Source organism: Microtus oregoni, unplaced genomic scaffold (assembly GCF_018167655.1).
Source record: "Microtus oregoni isolate MIOR12 unplaced genomic scaffold, Mior012 000152F_000, whole genome shotgun sequence".
Lineage (NCBI taxonomy): Eukaryota > Metazoa > Chordata > Mammalia > Rodentia > Cricetidae > Microtus > Microtus oregoni.
In genome coordinates this window covers 70,269-88,752 of record NW_024544802.1, presented here as the reverse complement: position 1 = coordinate 88,752, position 18,484 = coordinate 70,269, and the positions used below count along the sequence as shown (strand labels likewise).

At 37.9% G+C, this 18,484-nt stretch overlaps 1 protein-coding gene across 1 annotated transcript in view; it reads right to left on the bottom strand.

Moving 5' to 3' along the window:
• Nucleotides 1–544: 544 nt before the first annotated feature.
• LOC121444985 (AMME syndrome candidate gene 1 protein homolog) overlaps nucleotides 545–18,484 on the bottom strand; it is a 73,058-nt gene continuing 55,118 nt past the window's right edge. The window contains exons 4-6 of the mRNA XM_041646951.1: nucleotides 9,081–9,171; nucleotides 7,538–7,634; nucleotides 545–4,896 (exon numbers count right to left, since the gene is read on the bottom strand). Coding sequence (XP_041502885.1) covers nucleotides 4,782–4,896; nucleotides 7,538–7,634; nucleotides 9,081–9,171 — 303 coding nt within the window. The 3' untranslated portion in view covers nucleotides 545–4,781. The remainder of the gene's footprint in view (nucleotides 4,897–7,537; nucleotides 7,635–9,080; nucleotides 9,172–18,484) is intronic.

Here is an 18,484-nt window from a genome sequence, read left to right as displayed (position 1 = left end):
ATGACTGATAAGGAGCCAGAGGTATGTCAACAATCTGGTTAGTAGCCTTCCCATAGAAAGGAGACACATGGCAGCAGTTGCCAGAGATCCACACTGCAAATGTCTCCCTTTCCTGATGGAAGATTTTAATCTGGCTCTTGAGAGGTGTGGCACCAGTTGCCCTACTCCCAAGCCCAGGCATTTTCCTCAAGCTGGAAGTCACTGGGCAAGTCACAAGTACCACTCTGGAGCTAGCAATGTACGTGGTAGTCAGTTTAGGTGTGTAGCATGCCCAGTGTACAGCCTTTGGGTTGCCACCTATACCGTGAAGATGGGCAAAGCTTGACGTCAAAAGAAACAGTTTGCACTTAATCAGGTGTTTTCCCCATAATTTAGCAATGTCTTCTACAGCTCATGAACGATCACCCTTACCTACAATGTGACTTTGAGGCTAGCCTAAGGCACGGGAAACCCTGTCTTTTAAATACAGAGGTACCAATGACCCTAAAACCCCATCATGAGGCAGGTTAAATAAATAAATTAATCCAAATCAAATATTCAGTTTTAACATTTTATTGGGTAAATGATTTTAAAGGTAATAACAATAGTGTCAAAACCACTACAATATCTTTCCACAGCCATACCGTACAGACCCACATAAACCTTTTCATATTTTTTCTTCATTTTTAATATTTTAAAGCCATACAGGTCATATAAAATGCCCACTTCCAATAGCTTCTTCAAACTAGTAAGCAATTTAACGTGGGAGGGAGGACCTAGTTGTAATGAAGGGGTTTCAGGGAGTCTGTGACGTCTCACTGTAATCAAACACCAGGTTCCTAAGAAGGGAAGGAGAAGCTACTCCAGGTAGCTTTTGCTCCTTACGTCTCACCGCTGCCTCACCAAAAGCTTTATGCTGGTGACCGATTCAAAAGTAATTTTGGGGAACATATAAAACACTAAAATAACTTAGAAACTAGATCCAAATATCTCAAAAGTAATTAACTTTGATATACAAAAGCAGTCAGAGGTGGTTATAAAAGTATTTTTTGTTTGTTTGTTTGTTTTCTTTTTCTCAGTGTGTCTATGTACCAGCGCAGTTACTGGGTCTGGAGCAAAATAAAAGGTTCATTTTTTCTGAAACAGTAATAAAAACAAGGAAAACAAATCTTTGTATATAAAGGGTCAATGCTGGTCTTAAGAATGATGTAATCAGAAACCCTTAAATCGAGAGGCACACAGTGGGTTTCCACCTCACCAGTTTATTTAAATGGAGGAGGCGCTCACACTCCTCAAATAAACTTAGTTCAGTTTAACATCACTAGCAAAAAATCACTTAGAAACTGTACAAAAATAAAAAAGTTAACACATGTAATCCTGCAAGGTTTTTGTAAGGACTGGAAGGCAGGCTTTTGGAGCAGCATTTGGGCTTGGCTGGGGGCTTCTTTGGTTTGATCTACAACACAGAAAAGATGGAACCTATTCCAGATGACAGTTTCGAATTCTTGCACATTTGAAGACAGGAAAAGAGGCCAGTATACAAACTTCCAGTGTGCTATGTGTGCAATGGAACCATTTGCATGGGACTGGACATCCTAGGTGTGGGGGTGGGAGTGGGGGGAGAGCAAGCCTTGCTGCACTTCCTCCATCACTTTCACTGACCTCCTCTGGGTGGGGGTGATTAGAGAGGGTAGTAGCACATTCGTGCAATCAGAAGGCCACTTGGGGGGGGGGGCAATTGTTCTTTTAGAATCTGGTACCTAGCTGACCTTGTTTAAGAACAATAGAACCTTCCAGAAGTGGAAGCCTTTTGCTACATACCAAAGTAAAATACACACTGTTTTCCAAGAAAATACCCAGTTGCATTAAAAAACAACAACAACAACAACAAAAAAAAAAAAAAAAAAGAAAAAAAAAGGAAAACTTAACTGGAACTAATTAACATTTAAAAGGGGCTCTGTAAACTTTGTGCTACTCAAATGAAGTTCAAGTATTACTTCTGAGCTGTTTAAAGATCACGGAACTTATACAATATTCTGGTGATAGAGTGCAATTCACATTTGTGTTTCTGAACAAATAAACCACAACTGGCTAGAACACAACTTGTGCAATTAGAATCTTTGTCTGAGTTAAAGACACATGCTACATATTTCCACATGTTCAAAGTTATTTCAAACCACATATTTAACAGCTCTGTAATATACAACAGAAGTGAAAGGGCCTCTGTTTGAAGCACACCATTACAGCTTGTATAACACCCTTTACACTACAAACTCTTAGTCAACAGCTACTTAGACACAAAAATGCACTGTGCATCAACTTGAATACAAAAGGAGACAAAACTATCCTTTTCCCCCAAGCCATGGTGGGAAATATTGCTGACCTCGTCCTCTGAAGCCTGCAGGATGGTTATTCTTCAGTATAACATTATTACACTGGTAAGAAAATCTGTATAACATCTGCATATATCAAGGATTTTAAAAAATCTGATATGATTTTTAGAGTCCGCATGACCAGTCACGTGACCTGCTCAAGACTGATTAGCACCGTTAAATACATAAACACACACATATGCATGTATGCATGTGTAAGTATATGTACACATACATGCATATATGTACGTGATAGATCTTTTCTTTAAAAAAAATAACAGCAACAGAAAAAAAAAAAAACCTAGCTGTAAGCTCACCCAGGACGAGGAGCTATTGAAATGATGAGATGATGGATAAGATGGATTTCACAACAATATTGGTCTATTCTGTCTCTCTTCAATTTGTATGTTTCATTTACTTTTCTTTTTTCCTTCTTTTTTATTTTATTTTTTGCAGCAGACAATGCCATTTAGCTTGTGCTCATGTTCCCTATAAGGGCAAGAAAAATGTCAGGTAGCTTCTTGCTTTTATACTGAAAGACTAATCTATCCCAACATGCTTCAAAGCAGAAACAACAGGACTTCAAAGCCCATTCTAAAGTCCAGAAGCTTATGTTTTTTTGACAAATCTCTGCATTCAATGGAACTGGCTACCGAGATTGCCTTTCGGGCTAGCAATTAGTTTCTTAGTTAAGGCATTATAACTGAAAATGGTTACTTCAACAATGGATGCTGTGGATGAAGGAATACCAAACTTCAAAGAACTCTCATCAAAAACAAGCTGTGCTTTGCTCTGGTGGCAAGCAGAACGATTACAGCCAATTGTCTTACGAACTAGAAAAGGATTTTCTGAACTACCAGTCTGTCATTTATCACAGCGATTAAATGTCTAAGTTTGACCATTTCAATAATCAGCGGCATGTCATAGTTTTATAGTATACATTCTGCAGCATAATTTCACTCACCACTTGTTATATTGACTTCCTGTTTGAAAAAATTATATATTTTCCCAAATATATATATATATATATTTAGATATACCTATATATATTACCATAAAACAAAGGTCATCTTCTGCCAGAATCATCTGTGGGTTTTCCTGGGGATAAATATAAGGGCTTCCATTGACATTGGTAAGTTCTCTTTGATTGTGTCATGGGAAGAATAACCTGCAAATGAACTGGGCTCTAATTAAAATATCTGAGTGCCATTTTCACAGGTCCAATATAATATCTGTCAACACAGAAATGTGTTTCTATCAAAAGTATGTAGTACAGAAAGAGATTCAAGCTCTTTATCGAATCTCTGAAACTCAGACAAATTGGGAATCATAGCATGGATGAAATTTCCTTTCACTAGATTATCTTTATCATGTCTTCGACAGTAGCTAAAGTTGTCTCTGACCAATTATGACTTGTTGAAACCTAAAGCTAACAAATTTAAATTAATACAAAATAGACAAATGTCTTTTTGGTTACTTGCTCAAAATATTTTTTTCAGCTAAAAAAATACTTTGGAGTAAGGAATTTATGTAATCTGTTGTTTCTTATATAGAAACAATAAAATTTTACAAGAATATTTCTCTAAATTGCCTTTTTAAAAACCCCTCTTAATTTGACTTAATTATAGTCTTCTCAAAGGCACTAAATTCTGCATCTGATCTCTTCCTAATGTTTGCTGCCTTTCACAATGATTTCTACATCCCATCTGAAAGGCAGCTTATGCTTTTCTAAAACAATGTTTTAGATTGTAAATTGGTTCTCTAACTTGAGGCTGTCTCTCCTATGATAACCAGCACAGAAGGCTCTCTGTGACACGCCCTATCCTGGACCTTTGAATGTTCATTACTTAAACTAAAGCTCACTTACTTTAACCATGGGAAAAACATGTACTTGACCCAAATACAAAGCTGTCAGAGCAAAGAGAATTTCAGGCAAATTCAAGAGTAATATACAAATACCTGAATTTGTCATGAATTAATGCCCAACTCAGCTATCAAAAATGACTATCTTACCGAGGAATACTAAAGACAAACCTAATAAATCTTCAAAAACTGCATACTTTCTTCCATCCACAGTTCAAAGAAGGAAGGAGCAAGCAAGAAAAAGAAAAGGGATAGAAAGAAACCTGACTGAGATAGCAAAGCAAAAATATACCTAATATTGTAAGGAAAGAAACCCCAAAAGCTGTATATGTGCTGCAAAAAAAAAAAAATCAATGATCTAAAATAGTAACAAGATCTTCTTAACAAATGCCATTTTCCTACCCGTTACCATGATGGTCTTAACTGACAATGCTGAAGCTTCACCATGGCAACGGAAACTATCATCATAAAATGGTACAATAAAAGAGATAGCTAGACCAAGAAGGTGTAGGGTCTCCCGGAAAGAGGTCTGCAGAGAGGCCCAGTAACTGGTTGTGCGGCTCAGTGTCAGGAATAATGGTTGTATGGCGGAAGGGGATGCCCGATGCCATTTTGGAAGTGATGATGCTGGCGATGAGCAAGGTATTCAGCATAACTCAAGGTCATCTTTTCACTGCGGTACCTAAAAAGAGAGTTGGGGAAGAGAAAAGTTAATATCAAGAAACATGATATGCTATTATCGAGCTAGGAGGTTCCTAAGTGATTATTTTATGTAGTAAGAAACAAAAAGCCCTCAGAGAAGCAGTTACTTGCCCAAGGTTACAATGTTGGTAAATAGCAAAGCTGAGATCAGAACACAGAAATCCAGCCAAGCCCTAGTGGCGCACGCCTTTAATCCCAGCACTCGTGAGGCAGAGGCAGGTGGATCTTGGTGAGTTTAAGGCCAGCCTGGTCTACAAGAGCTAGTTCCAGAAGAGGCTCCAAAGCTACAGAGAAACCATGTCTCGAAAAACAAAAACAAACACAAAACAGAAAGAATAAACAAAAACAAAACAAACAAACAAACAACAACATAGGAATCCAAACTCTGAGTCCAGTGCTTTTTCTGCTCTTGTACTTGTTTAAAGTGCATTCCCCTTCACCCAATTTGAAGCATGAAGGAATGGAGAGAGCTGATCTTTTTTATCATCATATATCTATCTGATCATATATACATTGCATTCACTGGGCTATTTTTCTTCAGAGACCTTCCATCTCTTCCTCCCTTACCATTCCTTTCTGTGTCCTTGTCTTGGTTTTTGACACTATGTTACAACCGATTTGCACTGGAACCCTCCTCTTTGCCTATATCAAGTTATCTTTCCACTGCCTTACTTTTCAAGGAGAAGTAGTTTCTCCCTTCGCTCTCCTTCTTACTCAATCCACTGACCAGCATCCTTGGTTCTGCCACTGTTCTTTCATGGCTGTCATAGGTTTCTTTGGATTCTGTTGGACCTTTCCATGATGGTCCCACTTACTACTTGCTCTTTGGTCTCATGGTTTATACACCCCCACCTGTCTCTGGTTCTGTTACAGAGTCTCAGATGGCTTATCTCTTTGACAGTTGTTCTTACTCCTACGTTGTAGAATTTTCCTAGGTTCATAAATTCACTGTTTAGACTTTATACTCTGCCCTCCTCAGTACACCAGATCCTTAGAGCTTCAACTTTGAACTTCTCATAGACTATTCCAGAGTATCAGCTTTATCATGAACTTTACACATATACATTTGCAGTGCCATGTTAGACAGTTCTATGCAGACACAATTCAAATCCAGGTCTGAAACATAAACCTCAGTCTTCTTCTCATGGTCCCTATATGTTTTTTCAAGGAATGACCTTGGTCCTTTTTATCTTGCCTTCTTCATGTCTAAGTGATAGTCAAGTGCTTCACTTCTTTCACAATATGCTTCTATCTGTCCCAGCTTCCCTGTCCTGCTGCTGCAGCTCCAGTTAAAGGCCCACACTGTATTTTGTTTAGTCTGTTGCACAAATTCTTAGAAAACAGCTTTCCTATATCATTTACCTGTTCCAGTCCTATACTTCCCAAGTTGACATTTTTAGACAGGGTCTTTCTATATATCCCTGGATGTCTTAGAACCCACTATGTAGACCAAGCTGGCCTTGAAATCACAGAGATCCACCTGCCTCTGCTTCCTGAAGGCTGGGATTAAAGGTTTGTGCCACAATACCTGGCCTGGAGTATATATTTTAAAACCCTATAATGGCTATCAAATGTCTGTAGAATCAGGTCCAAATTTCTTAGTGTGGAATACCAAGTCTTGCATTGTCTGACTCAATCTACTTTCTGGGCCACATTTTTCTTTAATGACATGTCCTATATGCAATGAAAGACCAGCCAAATCATAGTGCTTTGCATTTCTTAAAACTGGCTTTCTGCTTCACCAGCTACATGCTTTGATTCACAGCACATCTTCAGGGAATCCCTTTCCTCCCTCCCTTTCTACCTGTCAAACAGTCTACCCATTTTTCAAGCCCAGCCCGAAATCCACCTCCTCTTTGGAGTCTTCTGTCGCCCACTGACTTCCTGGAGTTCCTCTTTCTCAGCATTATGATCCTACACATCCATAATACTCTGCCTTGTAATAGTAATTATTTTTATCCATGCCCTTCTATTCTCCTCAAACTATAAACTAGGGGAGAACAGAAATGGGAGCATTTTCAAATTTTTAATTATGCAGAGCTGAGAACAATCCATTTTTAAACCACAGGCATGTAATGCAATTTTCTGGAATTGAAATATGTGAAAACAGTAACCCATTTTCCTAAATGTTCGATACTTTCCTTCTTAAGTATCCCTATTATTCCATGATGAAATTTATTTAGCATTCAAGTTCAGCTCAATTGTGTTTTTCAATAAGCTTTCATAGTAGACTCCTATCACTGCCAACATTCCAAGGTTAAATCTAAATTTTAGGACTGCTTATCAGAATCCTGGAGTTCTGAAGGCAATGTCAAAAGTTAGTGAATAGCTAATTCTGGTACTTTCGTCAATAAAGTAGTTTAAAATCTCAGGGGGTTAGTTGTAAAAAGCTAGAATAATCACACGGAGCTAAAGATGGAAAGGATGGGCTCATATATCATGCGATATTTACTGCCAAGCAGAGTTCCATTGTATCTACTCTTGGGATGTCCCTGCCATTTGTTTCCACTATTTTAGATAAGAGAAGCAAGTATAGTCGGAGAGACCAAAGCAATCAAAGCATTATATGCATACACTTAGAAGTGTACTGGTTAGTCTTGTGCTACAAGATGCCATGGTACCTGGTCAGCTTTATAGTTTTCCTGAATTCATTAGTAATCGGAGCTTTGTAGCCTCCTTTCCTCAGTAAGGAGTCTATGGTCTGAATATGGTCCCATCCTGTGGAGAGGCAATAAGACAAAATATCAGTCAAGCACCTATCACAAAGCACCTCTGGTTAAGTACAAAAATAACTTTGTAGCGGTCAGCTATCACTGTGGCCAAATGCTGTCAACTCCTTTGGTCCTAAAAAAAAGTCATAGAGAAGAGCTAAGTTTTTATCCTTGTACAGAAGCAGGTTCATCACCACATGCCATAAATTGTCTAAGGAACTGTTCAGTCATGTCTCTGTACCAAATGTACTCTTCTCTAATAGATATACCTTCAAAAGGGAGGAAAAGCCTAAATAAATAAAACATGACTTGTATTAACTCATTAGGATTTGGGGCTCCTATCAGGGAACCCTGATTGCTCTTCGAGCAGATGAGGGAGGGGGACTTGATCGGGGGAGGGAAATGGGAAGCGGTTGCGGGGACGAGGCAGAAATCCTTAATAAATAAATAAATTTAAATAAAAATAAATAAATAAATAAATAAAAACTATTTCATGGTGACTGCTGGTCTTAATGGCATCTTCTATGCTCAATAATCTAAACTTGTGTGAAATATTCAAGGGCATTTTATTGTTTCTGATATGAATGTTATTCTGATATCCTTATGAAGTCAATGATCCTGCATTATTAAGATATTTTCTAAAGCAATCCAAATAAATCTTCACATAACTGCCGTAAAGATTAACATCTCATTTGAGGACTAGCACATTAAAATTTGTTGTGATACCTTTCATATTTGTATGAGCATACACAGGGAAAGCACATTTCAAATGCTTTCTGAAAAGATAAGCTCTACAGAATTTTTAAAAGCATTCATTTGAACTTATGTGAGACTAGTGGCTTGAAAGGACAAAGTACTAGAGCAAAGCTGCGTGGAGTCACCATATTTGTTCATAAAGGTGTGTGGCATATCTGTGAAATAAGAAAATTGTTATCGATCATGAAGTATAGACTAAACATAAAGTGTTACTTTGTGGATTCACAATGTTCCCAATCTTAATGGGAAGCTTACAGCTTCAATATTAGCAGAATGAATAATAGCAATTACCTAAGAAGAATGGTTAGATATTGACAATGAGTAACGTCAAACTACACGCCTGTCTCTAAGCCCAAGGTCTCTTCATGCACCATGCTAATTACCGCACACTGATGCAGGAGAAAATTGTCTTCCAAAGCAGTAACAAGCTGTTGCTTAAAATAAACCCCAACTTTTATAAATTGGTGCTATTTTAAAAGTATGGATTTATGAGTATATGTTGTCAAATGTCACAGCGGAGATGCAGATTCTGTGTGAGTGATTCACTGATTTGAACCAGACATTGCAGTGGCAGCGATGAAAGGGTCAGTTATTATAATGTGACATTGATCAATTAGCGGACATAACTGCAAGGTCGGCTACTGCACTTCAGCTTAAAATTGTCACTAGATCATATGAAATAAAGTACAACAATGACCTTGCTCCTTTGCAACCTCCGGTAGGTAGGTGGCGGTGCGTTTTGATCCTTTTTCATTGATGAATTCTATTCTAATGCCATGTACACCCACCTGAAAGAAATTGGCAGTTTTATTAGTACAGACTTCTTCATTGAAGCAGAAAGAAAAGGTTATCATTTAACTTTCAATGCAATTCTCCCCACCTTTGTTTTTATTTATTTTTATTTTTCCCAGAGCTGAGGACCAAAACCCAAGAATTTGTGCTTGCTAGACAAGTACTGTGCCACCGAGCTAAGTCCCCAATCTGTTCCCCTTGTTTTGAGAAGTATGTACTTCTCTGTTTTTCAACACACTGATTTGTGCACTGATTTGTGGATTGAAAGGCCAGTATTATATCCATAGAGACTAAAAAAAAATGCTGACTTGTATGTGTCCAACATATGCCAGGCTATGCTACTTTGTTTACAATCTGAAACAAACTACATGCATAGAGGAGGATAGTTGATGGCAAAAATCCTGCCACAATTCCCAACCTGGAATAAGGAACTGACTTCAAAGAGATAGCAAAAAGCCATGCAGTCACACTCACAACGTCAGGTTATATCCTCAACCTTCCTGTACTGACACCCTCACAAGTTTTAGTTCCTTTAAAACCTTAACTCCTATGTAGACAAACCAACACCGTCTTATAAGTCTGGAAAAACAGGCTGGGCTCGGTGGTGCACATGGAAGGCAAGACAGGAGTATTATATATTTGACGTCAACCTGCACTACACAGCAAGCTCCAGGGCAGCTTGGACTATATAGTAAGACAAAGAAAAGACAAAAAAGAAAGAAAAACAATCAGACTGTACATTTCATAATATGTTTCAATTTAACAGCAATAAAGACTTCAAATTACCTCAGGAGGGGGTATTTTTGTAGTTTATTATCCTAGCCCAGGAACCACTGTAACGTTTTGAAGTGTGAAATAAACTTAGTGATACCCGAAAAGAGAAGTCTATTGACTATAGGAAGATCTATTGGTAATGTTTTGTTTGTTTTGAAGCAAAATCAATGTGCTTTCCCTTTGATTAGCATATAATCAAAAGGAAGTGGTCCTTTACCCTCATAGAAAAAGCTGCATACAAAGCTGAAGAGAAAGTATTCAAAGTTCTTAACTCCTTTAAAAACACTGATAAGAAAAATGTAACTTTCAAAGCATGACCATCCTGTTCCATTCTCCCCATCTCCAGGTGCCTGAGATCAAGAGTGCCCAAGCGCATACTATAAGGCTGCTGACACACTAGAGGACAGATGTAAAGGCAGGTCCACTCTATGCCCAGACTGAGGCTTCTTCTTAGATCAGATGAGTGACGACAGAGTCATATGTTTCCATGTGTGCACACATGTGAGAAGCTCTTGTGCTGTTTCTACCCTTTGGCAGAGTTTTCTAGTTTTTCAGGGAATGAAATGTCCCCTGGGAAAAAGATGTCATCCTATCTTCATTATATGTACCACTTAAGCCTAGCAGATCTTTGGAGCAATTATTGTTTCTTCTTCTTATTACTAAAGTGTATCCTTGTGACTATTCTATTATATACCACTATTCCCACGAATCTCCTCTTGCTAAAAATGCAGCCAGGATGGCTGTTTAAAAGCCATCACAGTAAGGCTTCTCAGATCCTGTGGGATGTGAGCGTGGACAGCTGAGCAGAAATGTCAGTGTGTAGTTATCAAATATTTCCAGGATGAAGGGCATCTACCAGTCACCCCAAAGTATGACACAGCACTGAGGCAATGGCAAATCTGATACTTTATACTAATTTCCTGATCAGTGACTCTGAAAGTTTATTCTTTGACAATATCAGATGCTTCATAATTTGTTTCTTTAAAATACACAGTACAGGTAATTTATGCTCTATCATTCGCCGCAGTGAATTTTGAATCGTTACCTCTATTTATCAAAAATCTGTCATGTTAAAATTGAAAATAATTTTGGTGTTATTAAGATGTCTAGTCACAACTCTCAGACGGTTCCTTATCTGCACGATGAGAGTCAGGCAAGGCTCAGTGATATTTAACTGTCTCGCAGAGAGGACAGGGATGAAAACATGATCAGAATCGCAGTGCTGTTCACAGTCCAGCAAGTATGGTTTGGAAAAGGAGCAACTACTGGAGGTGATTTTTATCTTATCTAACCTAAATAATCTCTACTAACCATGAAAGCTCTGGCAAACTACAAGCTCTGTGCCTACATATTGGGGGGAAATAATTAGTTAGATGGAAAGCTAATTTAGACATACAAATCTTTTCTTTATAGGAACACAGTCTCTTCAATGAAAATCTGACATTTTAAATCTTAGTAATTTAATAATTAAAAGAGGCTAAGACTAATTGCATGGTATATAAATTGTTTCTTGAAAAACTTGTATATCTGAGATCAAAACTGAAGAACATGCTGAATAAAATAAAAAATTACTCACCAGCAGGATTGTTTATTTAGTTTTATATTGTGAGAAGACTTAGGCAACAAATCTGATTTTAAGAAATCCACCTATAGATAACCTTTTTGTTTAAAATATTTTGAGTTGGTTTTCTATTTCCAGAAAGCGAGTCTTGACTAATAACAGTATCTATCAACAATGAAACTTGACATATTTCAAATTAAGCATCATAGCCACACTGAAATTATTTTCTAAAAGAAAAACAGAAGCTAAGAATAAGATACCACAAACCCATAAAAATTACTGGTAGAAAATTCAACCAAAGAAAATCCGTGTAATTGTTAAAATAGATAAGGTACATTGTTTGTGAATCAACATGGAAAAATGTCCACAGAAATTTGAAGAATGGAGTCATCTATCTATCTATCTATCTATCTATCTATCTATCTATCTATCTATATCCTGGCTATATTTTACTTAAATGGATATGTTAATTATTGTCATACTCTAGGAAACACGAAACAATTTCTGTTCAAGTCATGTTTGTCCTAGACCCCCACGCTATGGGTGATGTAAAGCAGTATAACCACCCTCCTACTTGAAGAGCAGGTCTGTAAATTTGTTGGAATCAGCGGCAAATAAAGTTCAGTAGTGAAAAAAAAAAAAAGAAAGAAATCCACCTATTTTTCTGGGTTCCTATGATTTGAACAACTGAAAGCTCCAATAAATGTGGTCATTTTAAAGTAAATGCTTTGTGAGAAGCAACATGTTTTTTTCTTTTAGTTTTTTTAAAACTTCATTTTACATTCCATCCACAGTTCTCCCTCCCACTGACCCCTCCCCTCTCCCCAGCCCCGCCCCCCGTCTACTCCTCCCAAAGGGTAAGGCTCCTATGGGGAGTCAACAAAGCCTGGTACATTACATTGGGGCAGGACCAAGCCCCTCCCTCCTGCATTAAGGCTGAATATGGCATGCCACCATGGGGAATGGGCTCCAATAAGGTAGCTCACCTCCAGTAGTTACTCATTTTCCAAACCATACTTGCTGGACTGTGAACAGCCCTGCGATTCTGATCATGTTTTTATCCCCGTCCTCTCTGCGAGACAGTTAAATATCATTGATCCTTGCCTGACTCTCATCGTGCAGTTAAGGGATAGATCGTGGTATTACCGCCAGGTGCCTCACACATAGTTCAAAGAGAAGCAACATTTTTCAAAGGTCAAAAAGTTATTCCACCAAGCCAGAAAGCCCAAACTAGGATGACTCATTTTTTCAACTAGCAGAATCAGGAGAATGGGAATAACGTTCTATTTGGTACTTGTTAAGTACTATTTGTGCATGGACCCATGAATGCCAACAAATAATTATATTGAACAATCAACTCAGGAGAGTGGAAGTCAATTCTGATCAGCCTATAGAAATCCCTGGCTTTGCAAACTATCTTATTCACCAAAATGAATGATGCTATAGTTTCAATACAAAAAGTCCTCCATTAACTCCTGTGCATGGACACTTGGTCTCCAGCTGGTGACCTCTGGAAGGTGAAGCCTTGCTGGAATAAGTAATTCAGACAGCGGTGGTGGGGGTGGTAAGGTTTTTTTTTTTTAAATTTATTTATTTATTAAGGATTTCTGCCTCGTCCCCACAACCGCTTCCCATTTCCCTCCCCCTCCCCCGATCAAGTCCCCCTCCCTCGGTGGTAAGGTTTTATAGCTTGGCTCCACTTCCTGTTCCCTCTTCGCCTGATTCTGAACTACTGATGCATTGTGAGGTGCTAGCCTCATCCTCCTGCTACCCTGCCATTCTCACTACAATGGACTGTATTCGCCCTGGAACTGTAAAGCCGAAATAAATGCTTTCTGCCTTAAATTGCCTTTGCTGGGCTGTTTCATAACAGCTATTGCTGAAGTTATCAATGAGATATGGGATCAGTTACATAGAGAACTGGGATTCCATGAAGTAAGTCTGCTCTAAAACTATCTTAGGACCTGTCTTAGAATGGAAAAAGACAAAGTATCTAGGAACAGAATGACAATCAGTAATATTTTCCTAACTAACTGTGCCACTTTCCAAAAATACAGCCAAGTAGGTAAAACCTGGAGACTACAAATCTAGTTTCAAGGGACTCTGCAGGTTGGTTTCAAAATGATTAGAATGTCAGAGAAAAAAATGCTTTCAGGGTCCACTGGCTGCTATATTATTGGTTTAGTCAAGACTGTACTTTTGCTAAGTAGAGTCATAAATCAACTAGAACTGTAGTAAATTAAATATAGGACTTATAGATAATAGGATATGGGGTTAAAGAGAGCTATATCTATGTGTGCTGAGCAAACATTATGACCAGTTCAACAGATTTCTATTTCATGATAAAAAGAAAGCCATATTTATTCAGAGTCATTCCATAGCAAGTAATTCTCACTAATATTATACAATCTTTCATTTTTAAACACTGTTCAGAATAATTACATATCAAGATTAATGTTGAACCTCCAAATATATTATCTTGATTATTCCAGTTTGGGGATGATGTATCCCCAAGTCCAGCAGGCCTCAGCTCCCCATCATCGTTCCTCTCGTCTCCATTTTTCTATTTGTTCATTCTATCAGTGAGCATGTGTGTACAGGGAGAAGAGATACATGCAAATTAATCAATTTTGCTTCATGGTAAAAGGTTTGGTAGAAGAGATTAGAACTAATGGCTGAAATGAAGCCCTGGCTGTCTGCAGATTTCATTTACCCTCATTATCTGGCCCCTTGTTAGAAACGTGGCTTCACTTAAAATTATTATTCTCTAATGCGGTGACCCTCAACGTAAGAGTATTAAAAAAGTGCCCTCTCCCACTCCATTATAATACATGGTCCATATTATGTTCTCTACAGCTGCATAGCCAAAGCTTAATAAAGCCTCATCTATCTGTAATGCAAGTGTTAGTCCTATAATACGCTAGCAGCACAACAAAAGGCTCCTGCTTTTACGGGCAAGCCTAATCAGTGAGCAGACAATCTGAATAGGTTAAAACATGAAGAAGAAAAAGAGGCATCTGGCTAAGAGTATAATTGCCTATAAAATGTGCTCTTTATTGAATAGGCTCCATGAAACCTTTGACCACTGGGGTCTACAATTATGTCCAAAGTCCTGACCTTTGAAGTTAACTCTGCACCTGATAATATTTTGGCCAAGAATATTAATCAGTTTCCTCGGGTATTATCTTATCTCAGCTAGTAGTGGCAGGGCCACTTCCATTAACTCCCATTTCGGGGCTTCATGGCCACGGCTCATCATACTCCTTTCCAGTGAGTTCCTCTTGAATAACATAAAGAAATATATAGCAGGAGGTCAGAAAATTAAAAGTTGTTTGGTATGCCTTTTTGGATGAAATCATTTGGCAAAATATGCTTTGTAATTAACAACACAGCCAGTTACTGGCCATTCACAAAAGATTAACCTGCTAGGCTTAATATACCAGTACTATTGAAGTAAATGAAAGGACTCAGTTCTTAATGAGAGGAACAGGGATGCCTGGCACACTCCCAACTCTTTCAAGCCTTGCATTACTGATGACATTCATATGCATCCAGAAAGCAGGATTTTGTGGCCAGAAACAAGTGCTGCACAGGACAGTCCATAGATCAGGCCCAGACTCTTACTTCTGGGTGGAAAAACTCCATGCTTCTTTTCCCTGAAAATACTACAACCCCACAGTGCTATACATCACTGTCTCAGACTCATCATATAACAGCAAATTTTGTCCCACTCTAGCTCAACCTACTACAATAGTGACTTTTCTTAGTGAAAGAAAATTCCACATCAAAGATGACAATACCTGAAACCCAGGTCTACTTACTCCAAGTCTGCAATCTGGAATAATTTTTGGGTAGGGTTTTAACTGTAAAAGATGATACTGATCTGTATGGCTCCTACTCAGTGTTTGCCCCCAAACTCAGTAGTACCAAAAAATATTTAGACTGCATATTCTCTAGATCCTCCCTTCAAATTCTCAGTCACATAGCAGGCTGCATCTCTTTGCCCACCATCTTGAGTAGAAATTCTGGAGTTCTGCAGGTGTCTATCTGGTTAACAGGACCCCTTTATAATCTGGCTAAATTACAAAATTTTAAAGTCTTGCAGCAATTTGGATTTTTTTTCCTTTGCTTTTGTTCCTTAGTAGCTTTTAATTTGTAAACTGTAACAACTGCAATCGTGAATATTTTTTCAATAATAAGAGAAGCACACATGCATCTTCTCTTTAGAAGAATATAATGGAGGAAAGATGGGGGATTGTTCTGTAATCCCTAGTATGACTAACAGGTAAATTAGTGACTTAAAAACAATTTTTTCCTAAGATGGGCCAATAAGAAGTACATGTTATGTTACCTTTATCTATTACCCACTCAGTTCTTGGAACTCTCTTAATACCTCTTGAGACATTTTGTAGGAAAAAAAAAACCAGGAATATAAATCAAAAGAGATAACTGATTATAAATTCATCACTTAGACATTAATAATTTTTTAACATAATTGTATATAAAAACTTGCCTTCATCATCTACCTCAGCTAATGGATAATTTTTTGTTGTTATGTAACAACTGCTAGTGTCCCCTTGAATAAAATGCATACATGCTGCTCTGGTCTAAAATCCTTATAAATTAGTCACCTTAGCTTAGCAATAAATTTATTCAGTCTCTTAGGATCAGTTCTTAGCTTCTGTAGTAATTTTGATTCATGTAGGAGACTTAGACATCTTGGTATAAGGAACACAAGCCTGCCAATTTAGTCACAAAGGCCCATGGACAAAAATCAGATATAGCATTTATTTTACCTAATAGTGTGGCACTCTAAAGTACCTGAACTATCTAACAATAACCCCTATGAACTTTTAAAGAATAAGTTAAAATTTTAAATAAAGCAGTGGTACATCAAAAAGCAATGAAGCCAAACATATTTATATATCATTTTCAATGAAAGAAAATGTTCTTCCTCAAAGATTTACAGTGAACAAGGGACAGTTCAGAATGTAATTACAGGAAAAACACTTCTATATTTTGACTAATTATAATAAGCATTCAGAAAAATTGAACACTGAAGTTTCCCATGCAAAGTTCAGGCAACATAGGTGACCTTTAAATAAAGGGCCCGCTTTTCATCAAAAGTTATAAAAATGTATTCCTACCATTTTTAAAAGAGGAAATAACAAAGGAGATGACTTTTAAGATGAGGAAGCTGAAGTTATGCATATTTTTCAAAGCCTAGAGCTATGCCTTAGATTACTCTTCAAAGGCTGGGGTGGGGCAGTTATCTCTGGTCAATCATGTTCTGTAGGAAATCTTTGACTGGTAAGAGATTAAGAAAAATGTGTCCCAGTTCTAACTGTACACTGAGTTTGTGGCTCAGGATGGGTTAGCTCAGTTTATGAAAGAGGCTTGTTTCTAAACAGTTACATGGAGGTTGATTAATAAAAATGAATTAATCTTGAAATCATGAGGAAGATCATAAAGAAACTACACTGACTCTTTCTGCAAAGTGCCTCTCGTAAAATGAATAATCTCTCCCTAATGTGACTGTTTCACTTACATTTAAATGTAAAATGCTGACTTAAAGAAATGACACAGTAATAAAATGGAGGCATTAATGGCTTAGAATATTTTGTTACCATAGAGAATTCTCTGTGAAAATGAAACATAGAATGCATAATTTTAAAAAATGGACTTTGACAAGTTTTGGCCAACATTTACATCGACAATGACCATTTCAAAAGTTCGGGAACTCTTTTTTTATGGTTTCTAAATAGCTGATTCATTCTCTGGATGTAAAATGAACCAGAAGCCATTAAAAAAAAAAGGGAGCCTGGCACAGAACCATACTGTCAAAGAGATCTTAGTCCAACCTTTTCAACTTCCTAGTATAGAAACGGAGGTCCAGAAAGGTCAAAGAACTGGGTAGGGGCAGCTAGGAACATAACCCAAGTCTCCTTGTTCTCAGAATTCAGCACTTTGAAAAAATGAAATGCTGGGACACATGCAGACCACAGATGAAAGAACTGTAACTGAACCTCCAGGCAAGGAGAAGGAAGACAGTGTAGATTCTAAGGCAGGAAACAGAAAAACTTCCTCCACCAAACAATACAGACAGGAAGGCGGGAGACCGGAGCTCAAGTGGACTCTGTTGTCCATTCATTAAGGGTCCAAATGAGTAATGCAAATATTTATGGACTAAATCCCCTTCTAAGAAGTTGCTTTAACTGCTTGCTTCCCCCTTAGGCTTCTTGTTCTGCATGAGGACTTGTTGATAGCCAGCAAATCCTCTGTAGATGGCCAGTAAGTGCAAAGCACAGCCATGTTTCACAGCACTGTGAACAACGCTCAAAGCAGAGCTTCGTGACAAGGACCGGATTCCCATAACCACGGTGGCATCTTCCACTCCATGTCAAGGTCCTTCTGAAAATAACAATGAGGCACAATTTCCAGAGCTAGGTAGACTGATTTCTTTTTGTTGTTGTTTGTCTTGTGTTCATAAAGACAGGAATTTGAAGGCAGAAGAAAAACAACATAATGTACATCATAGTTGCGGAAAAATAATTAGAGGGAAAACAGACTGTATACATGCGACTAGAAGTCATTTCACTTGGCGACTTTGTGAGTCATGCTAGCCATCTGTGTATGAATGAGGACTCTGTTTTCAGCTGTACGTTAAGAGGATCTAAAAAAACTGGAAACCTTTATGGGGGAAGGAGAGTGAAAAAGAGAATATTAGCTTCTAAAATATAGGGGGGATAATGACAGTAGCCAATTTGTTCATCTCATCTGTTTATTCTCATGAAGGATGTTACAAAAGTGCCCTATTATTAACTGCAACCAGACACACCAGAAATGGAACTGCTTGCTCGAGAGGTGTGCATTAGAGGTTCTTTTGAAAATGAAGTACAGCTCTCTGAGTAGCAGGAGTCCTCAAGGCTCACACACAATGACAGATGCTTTGTTATATTAGGGACAGAATGGGA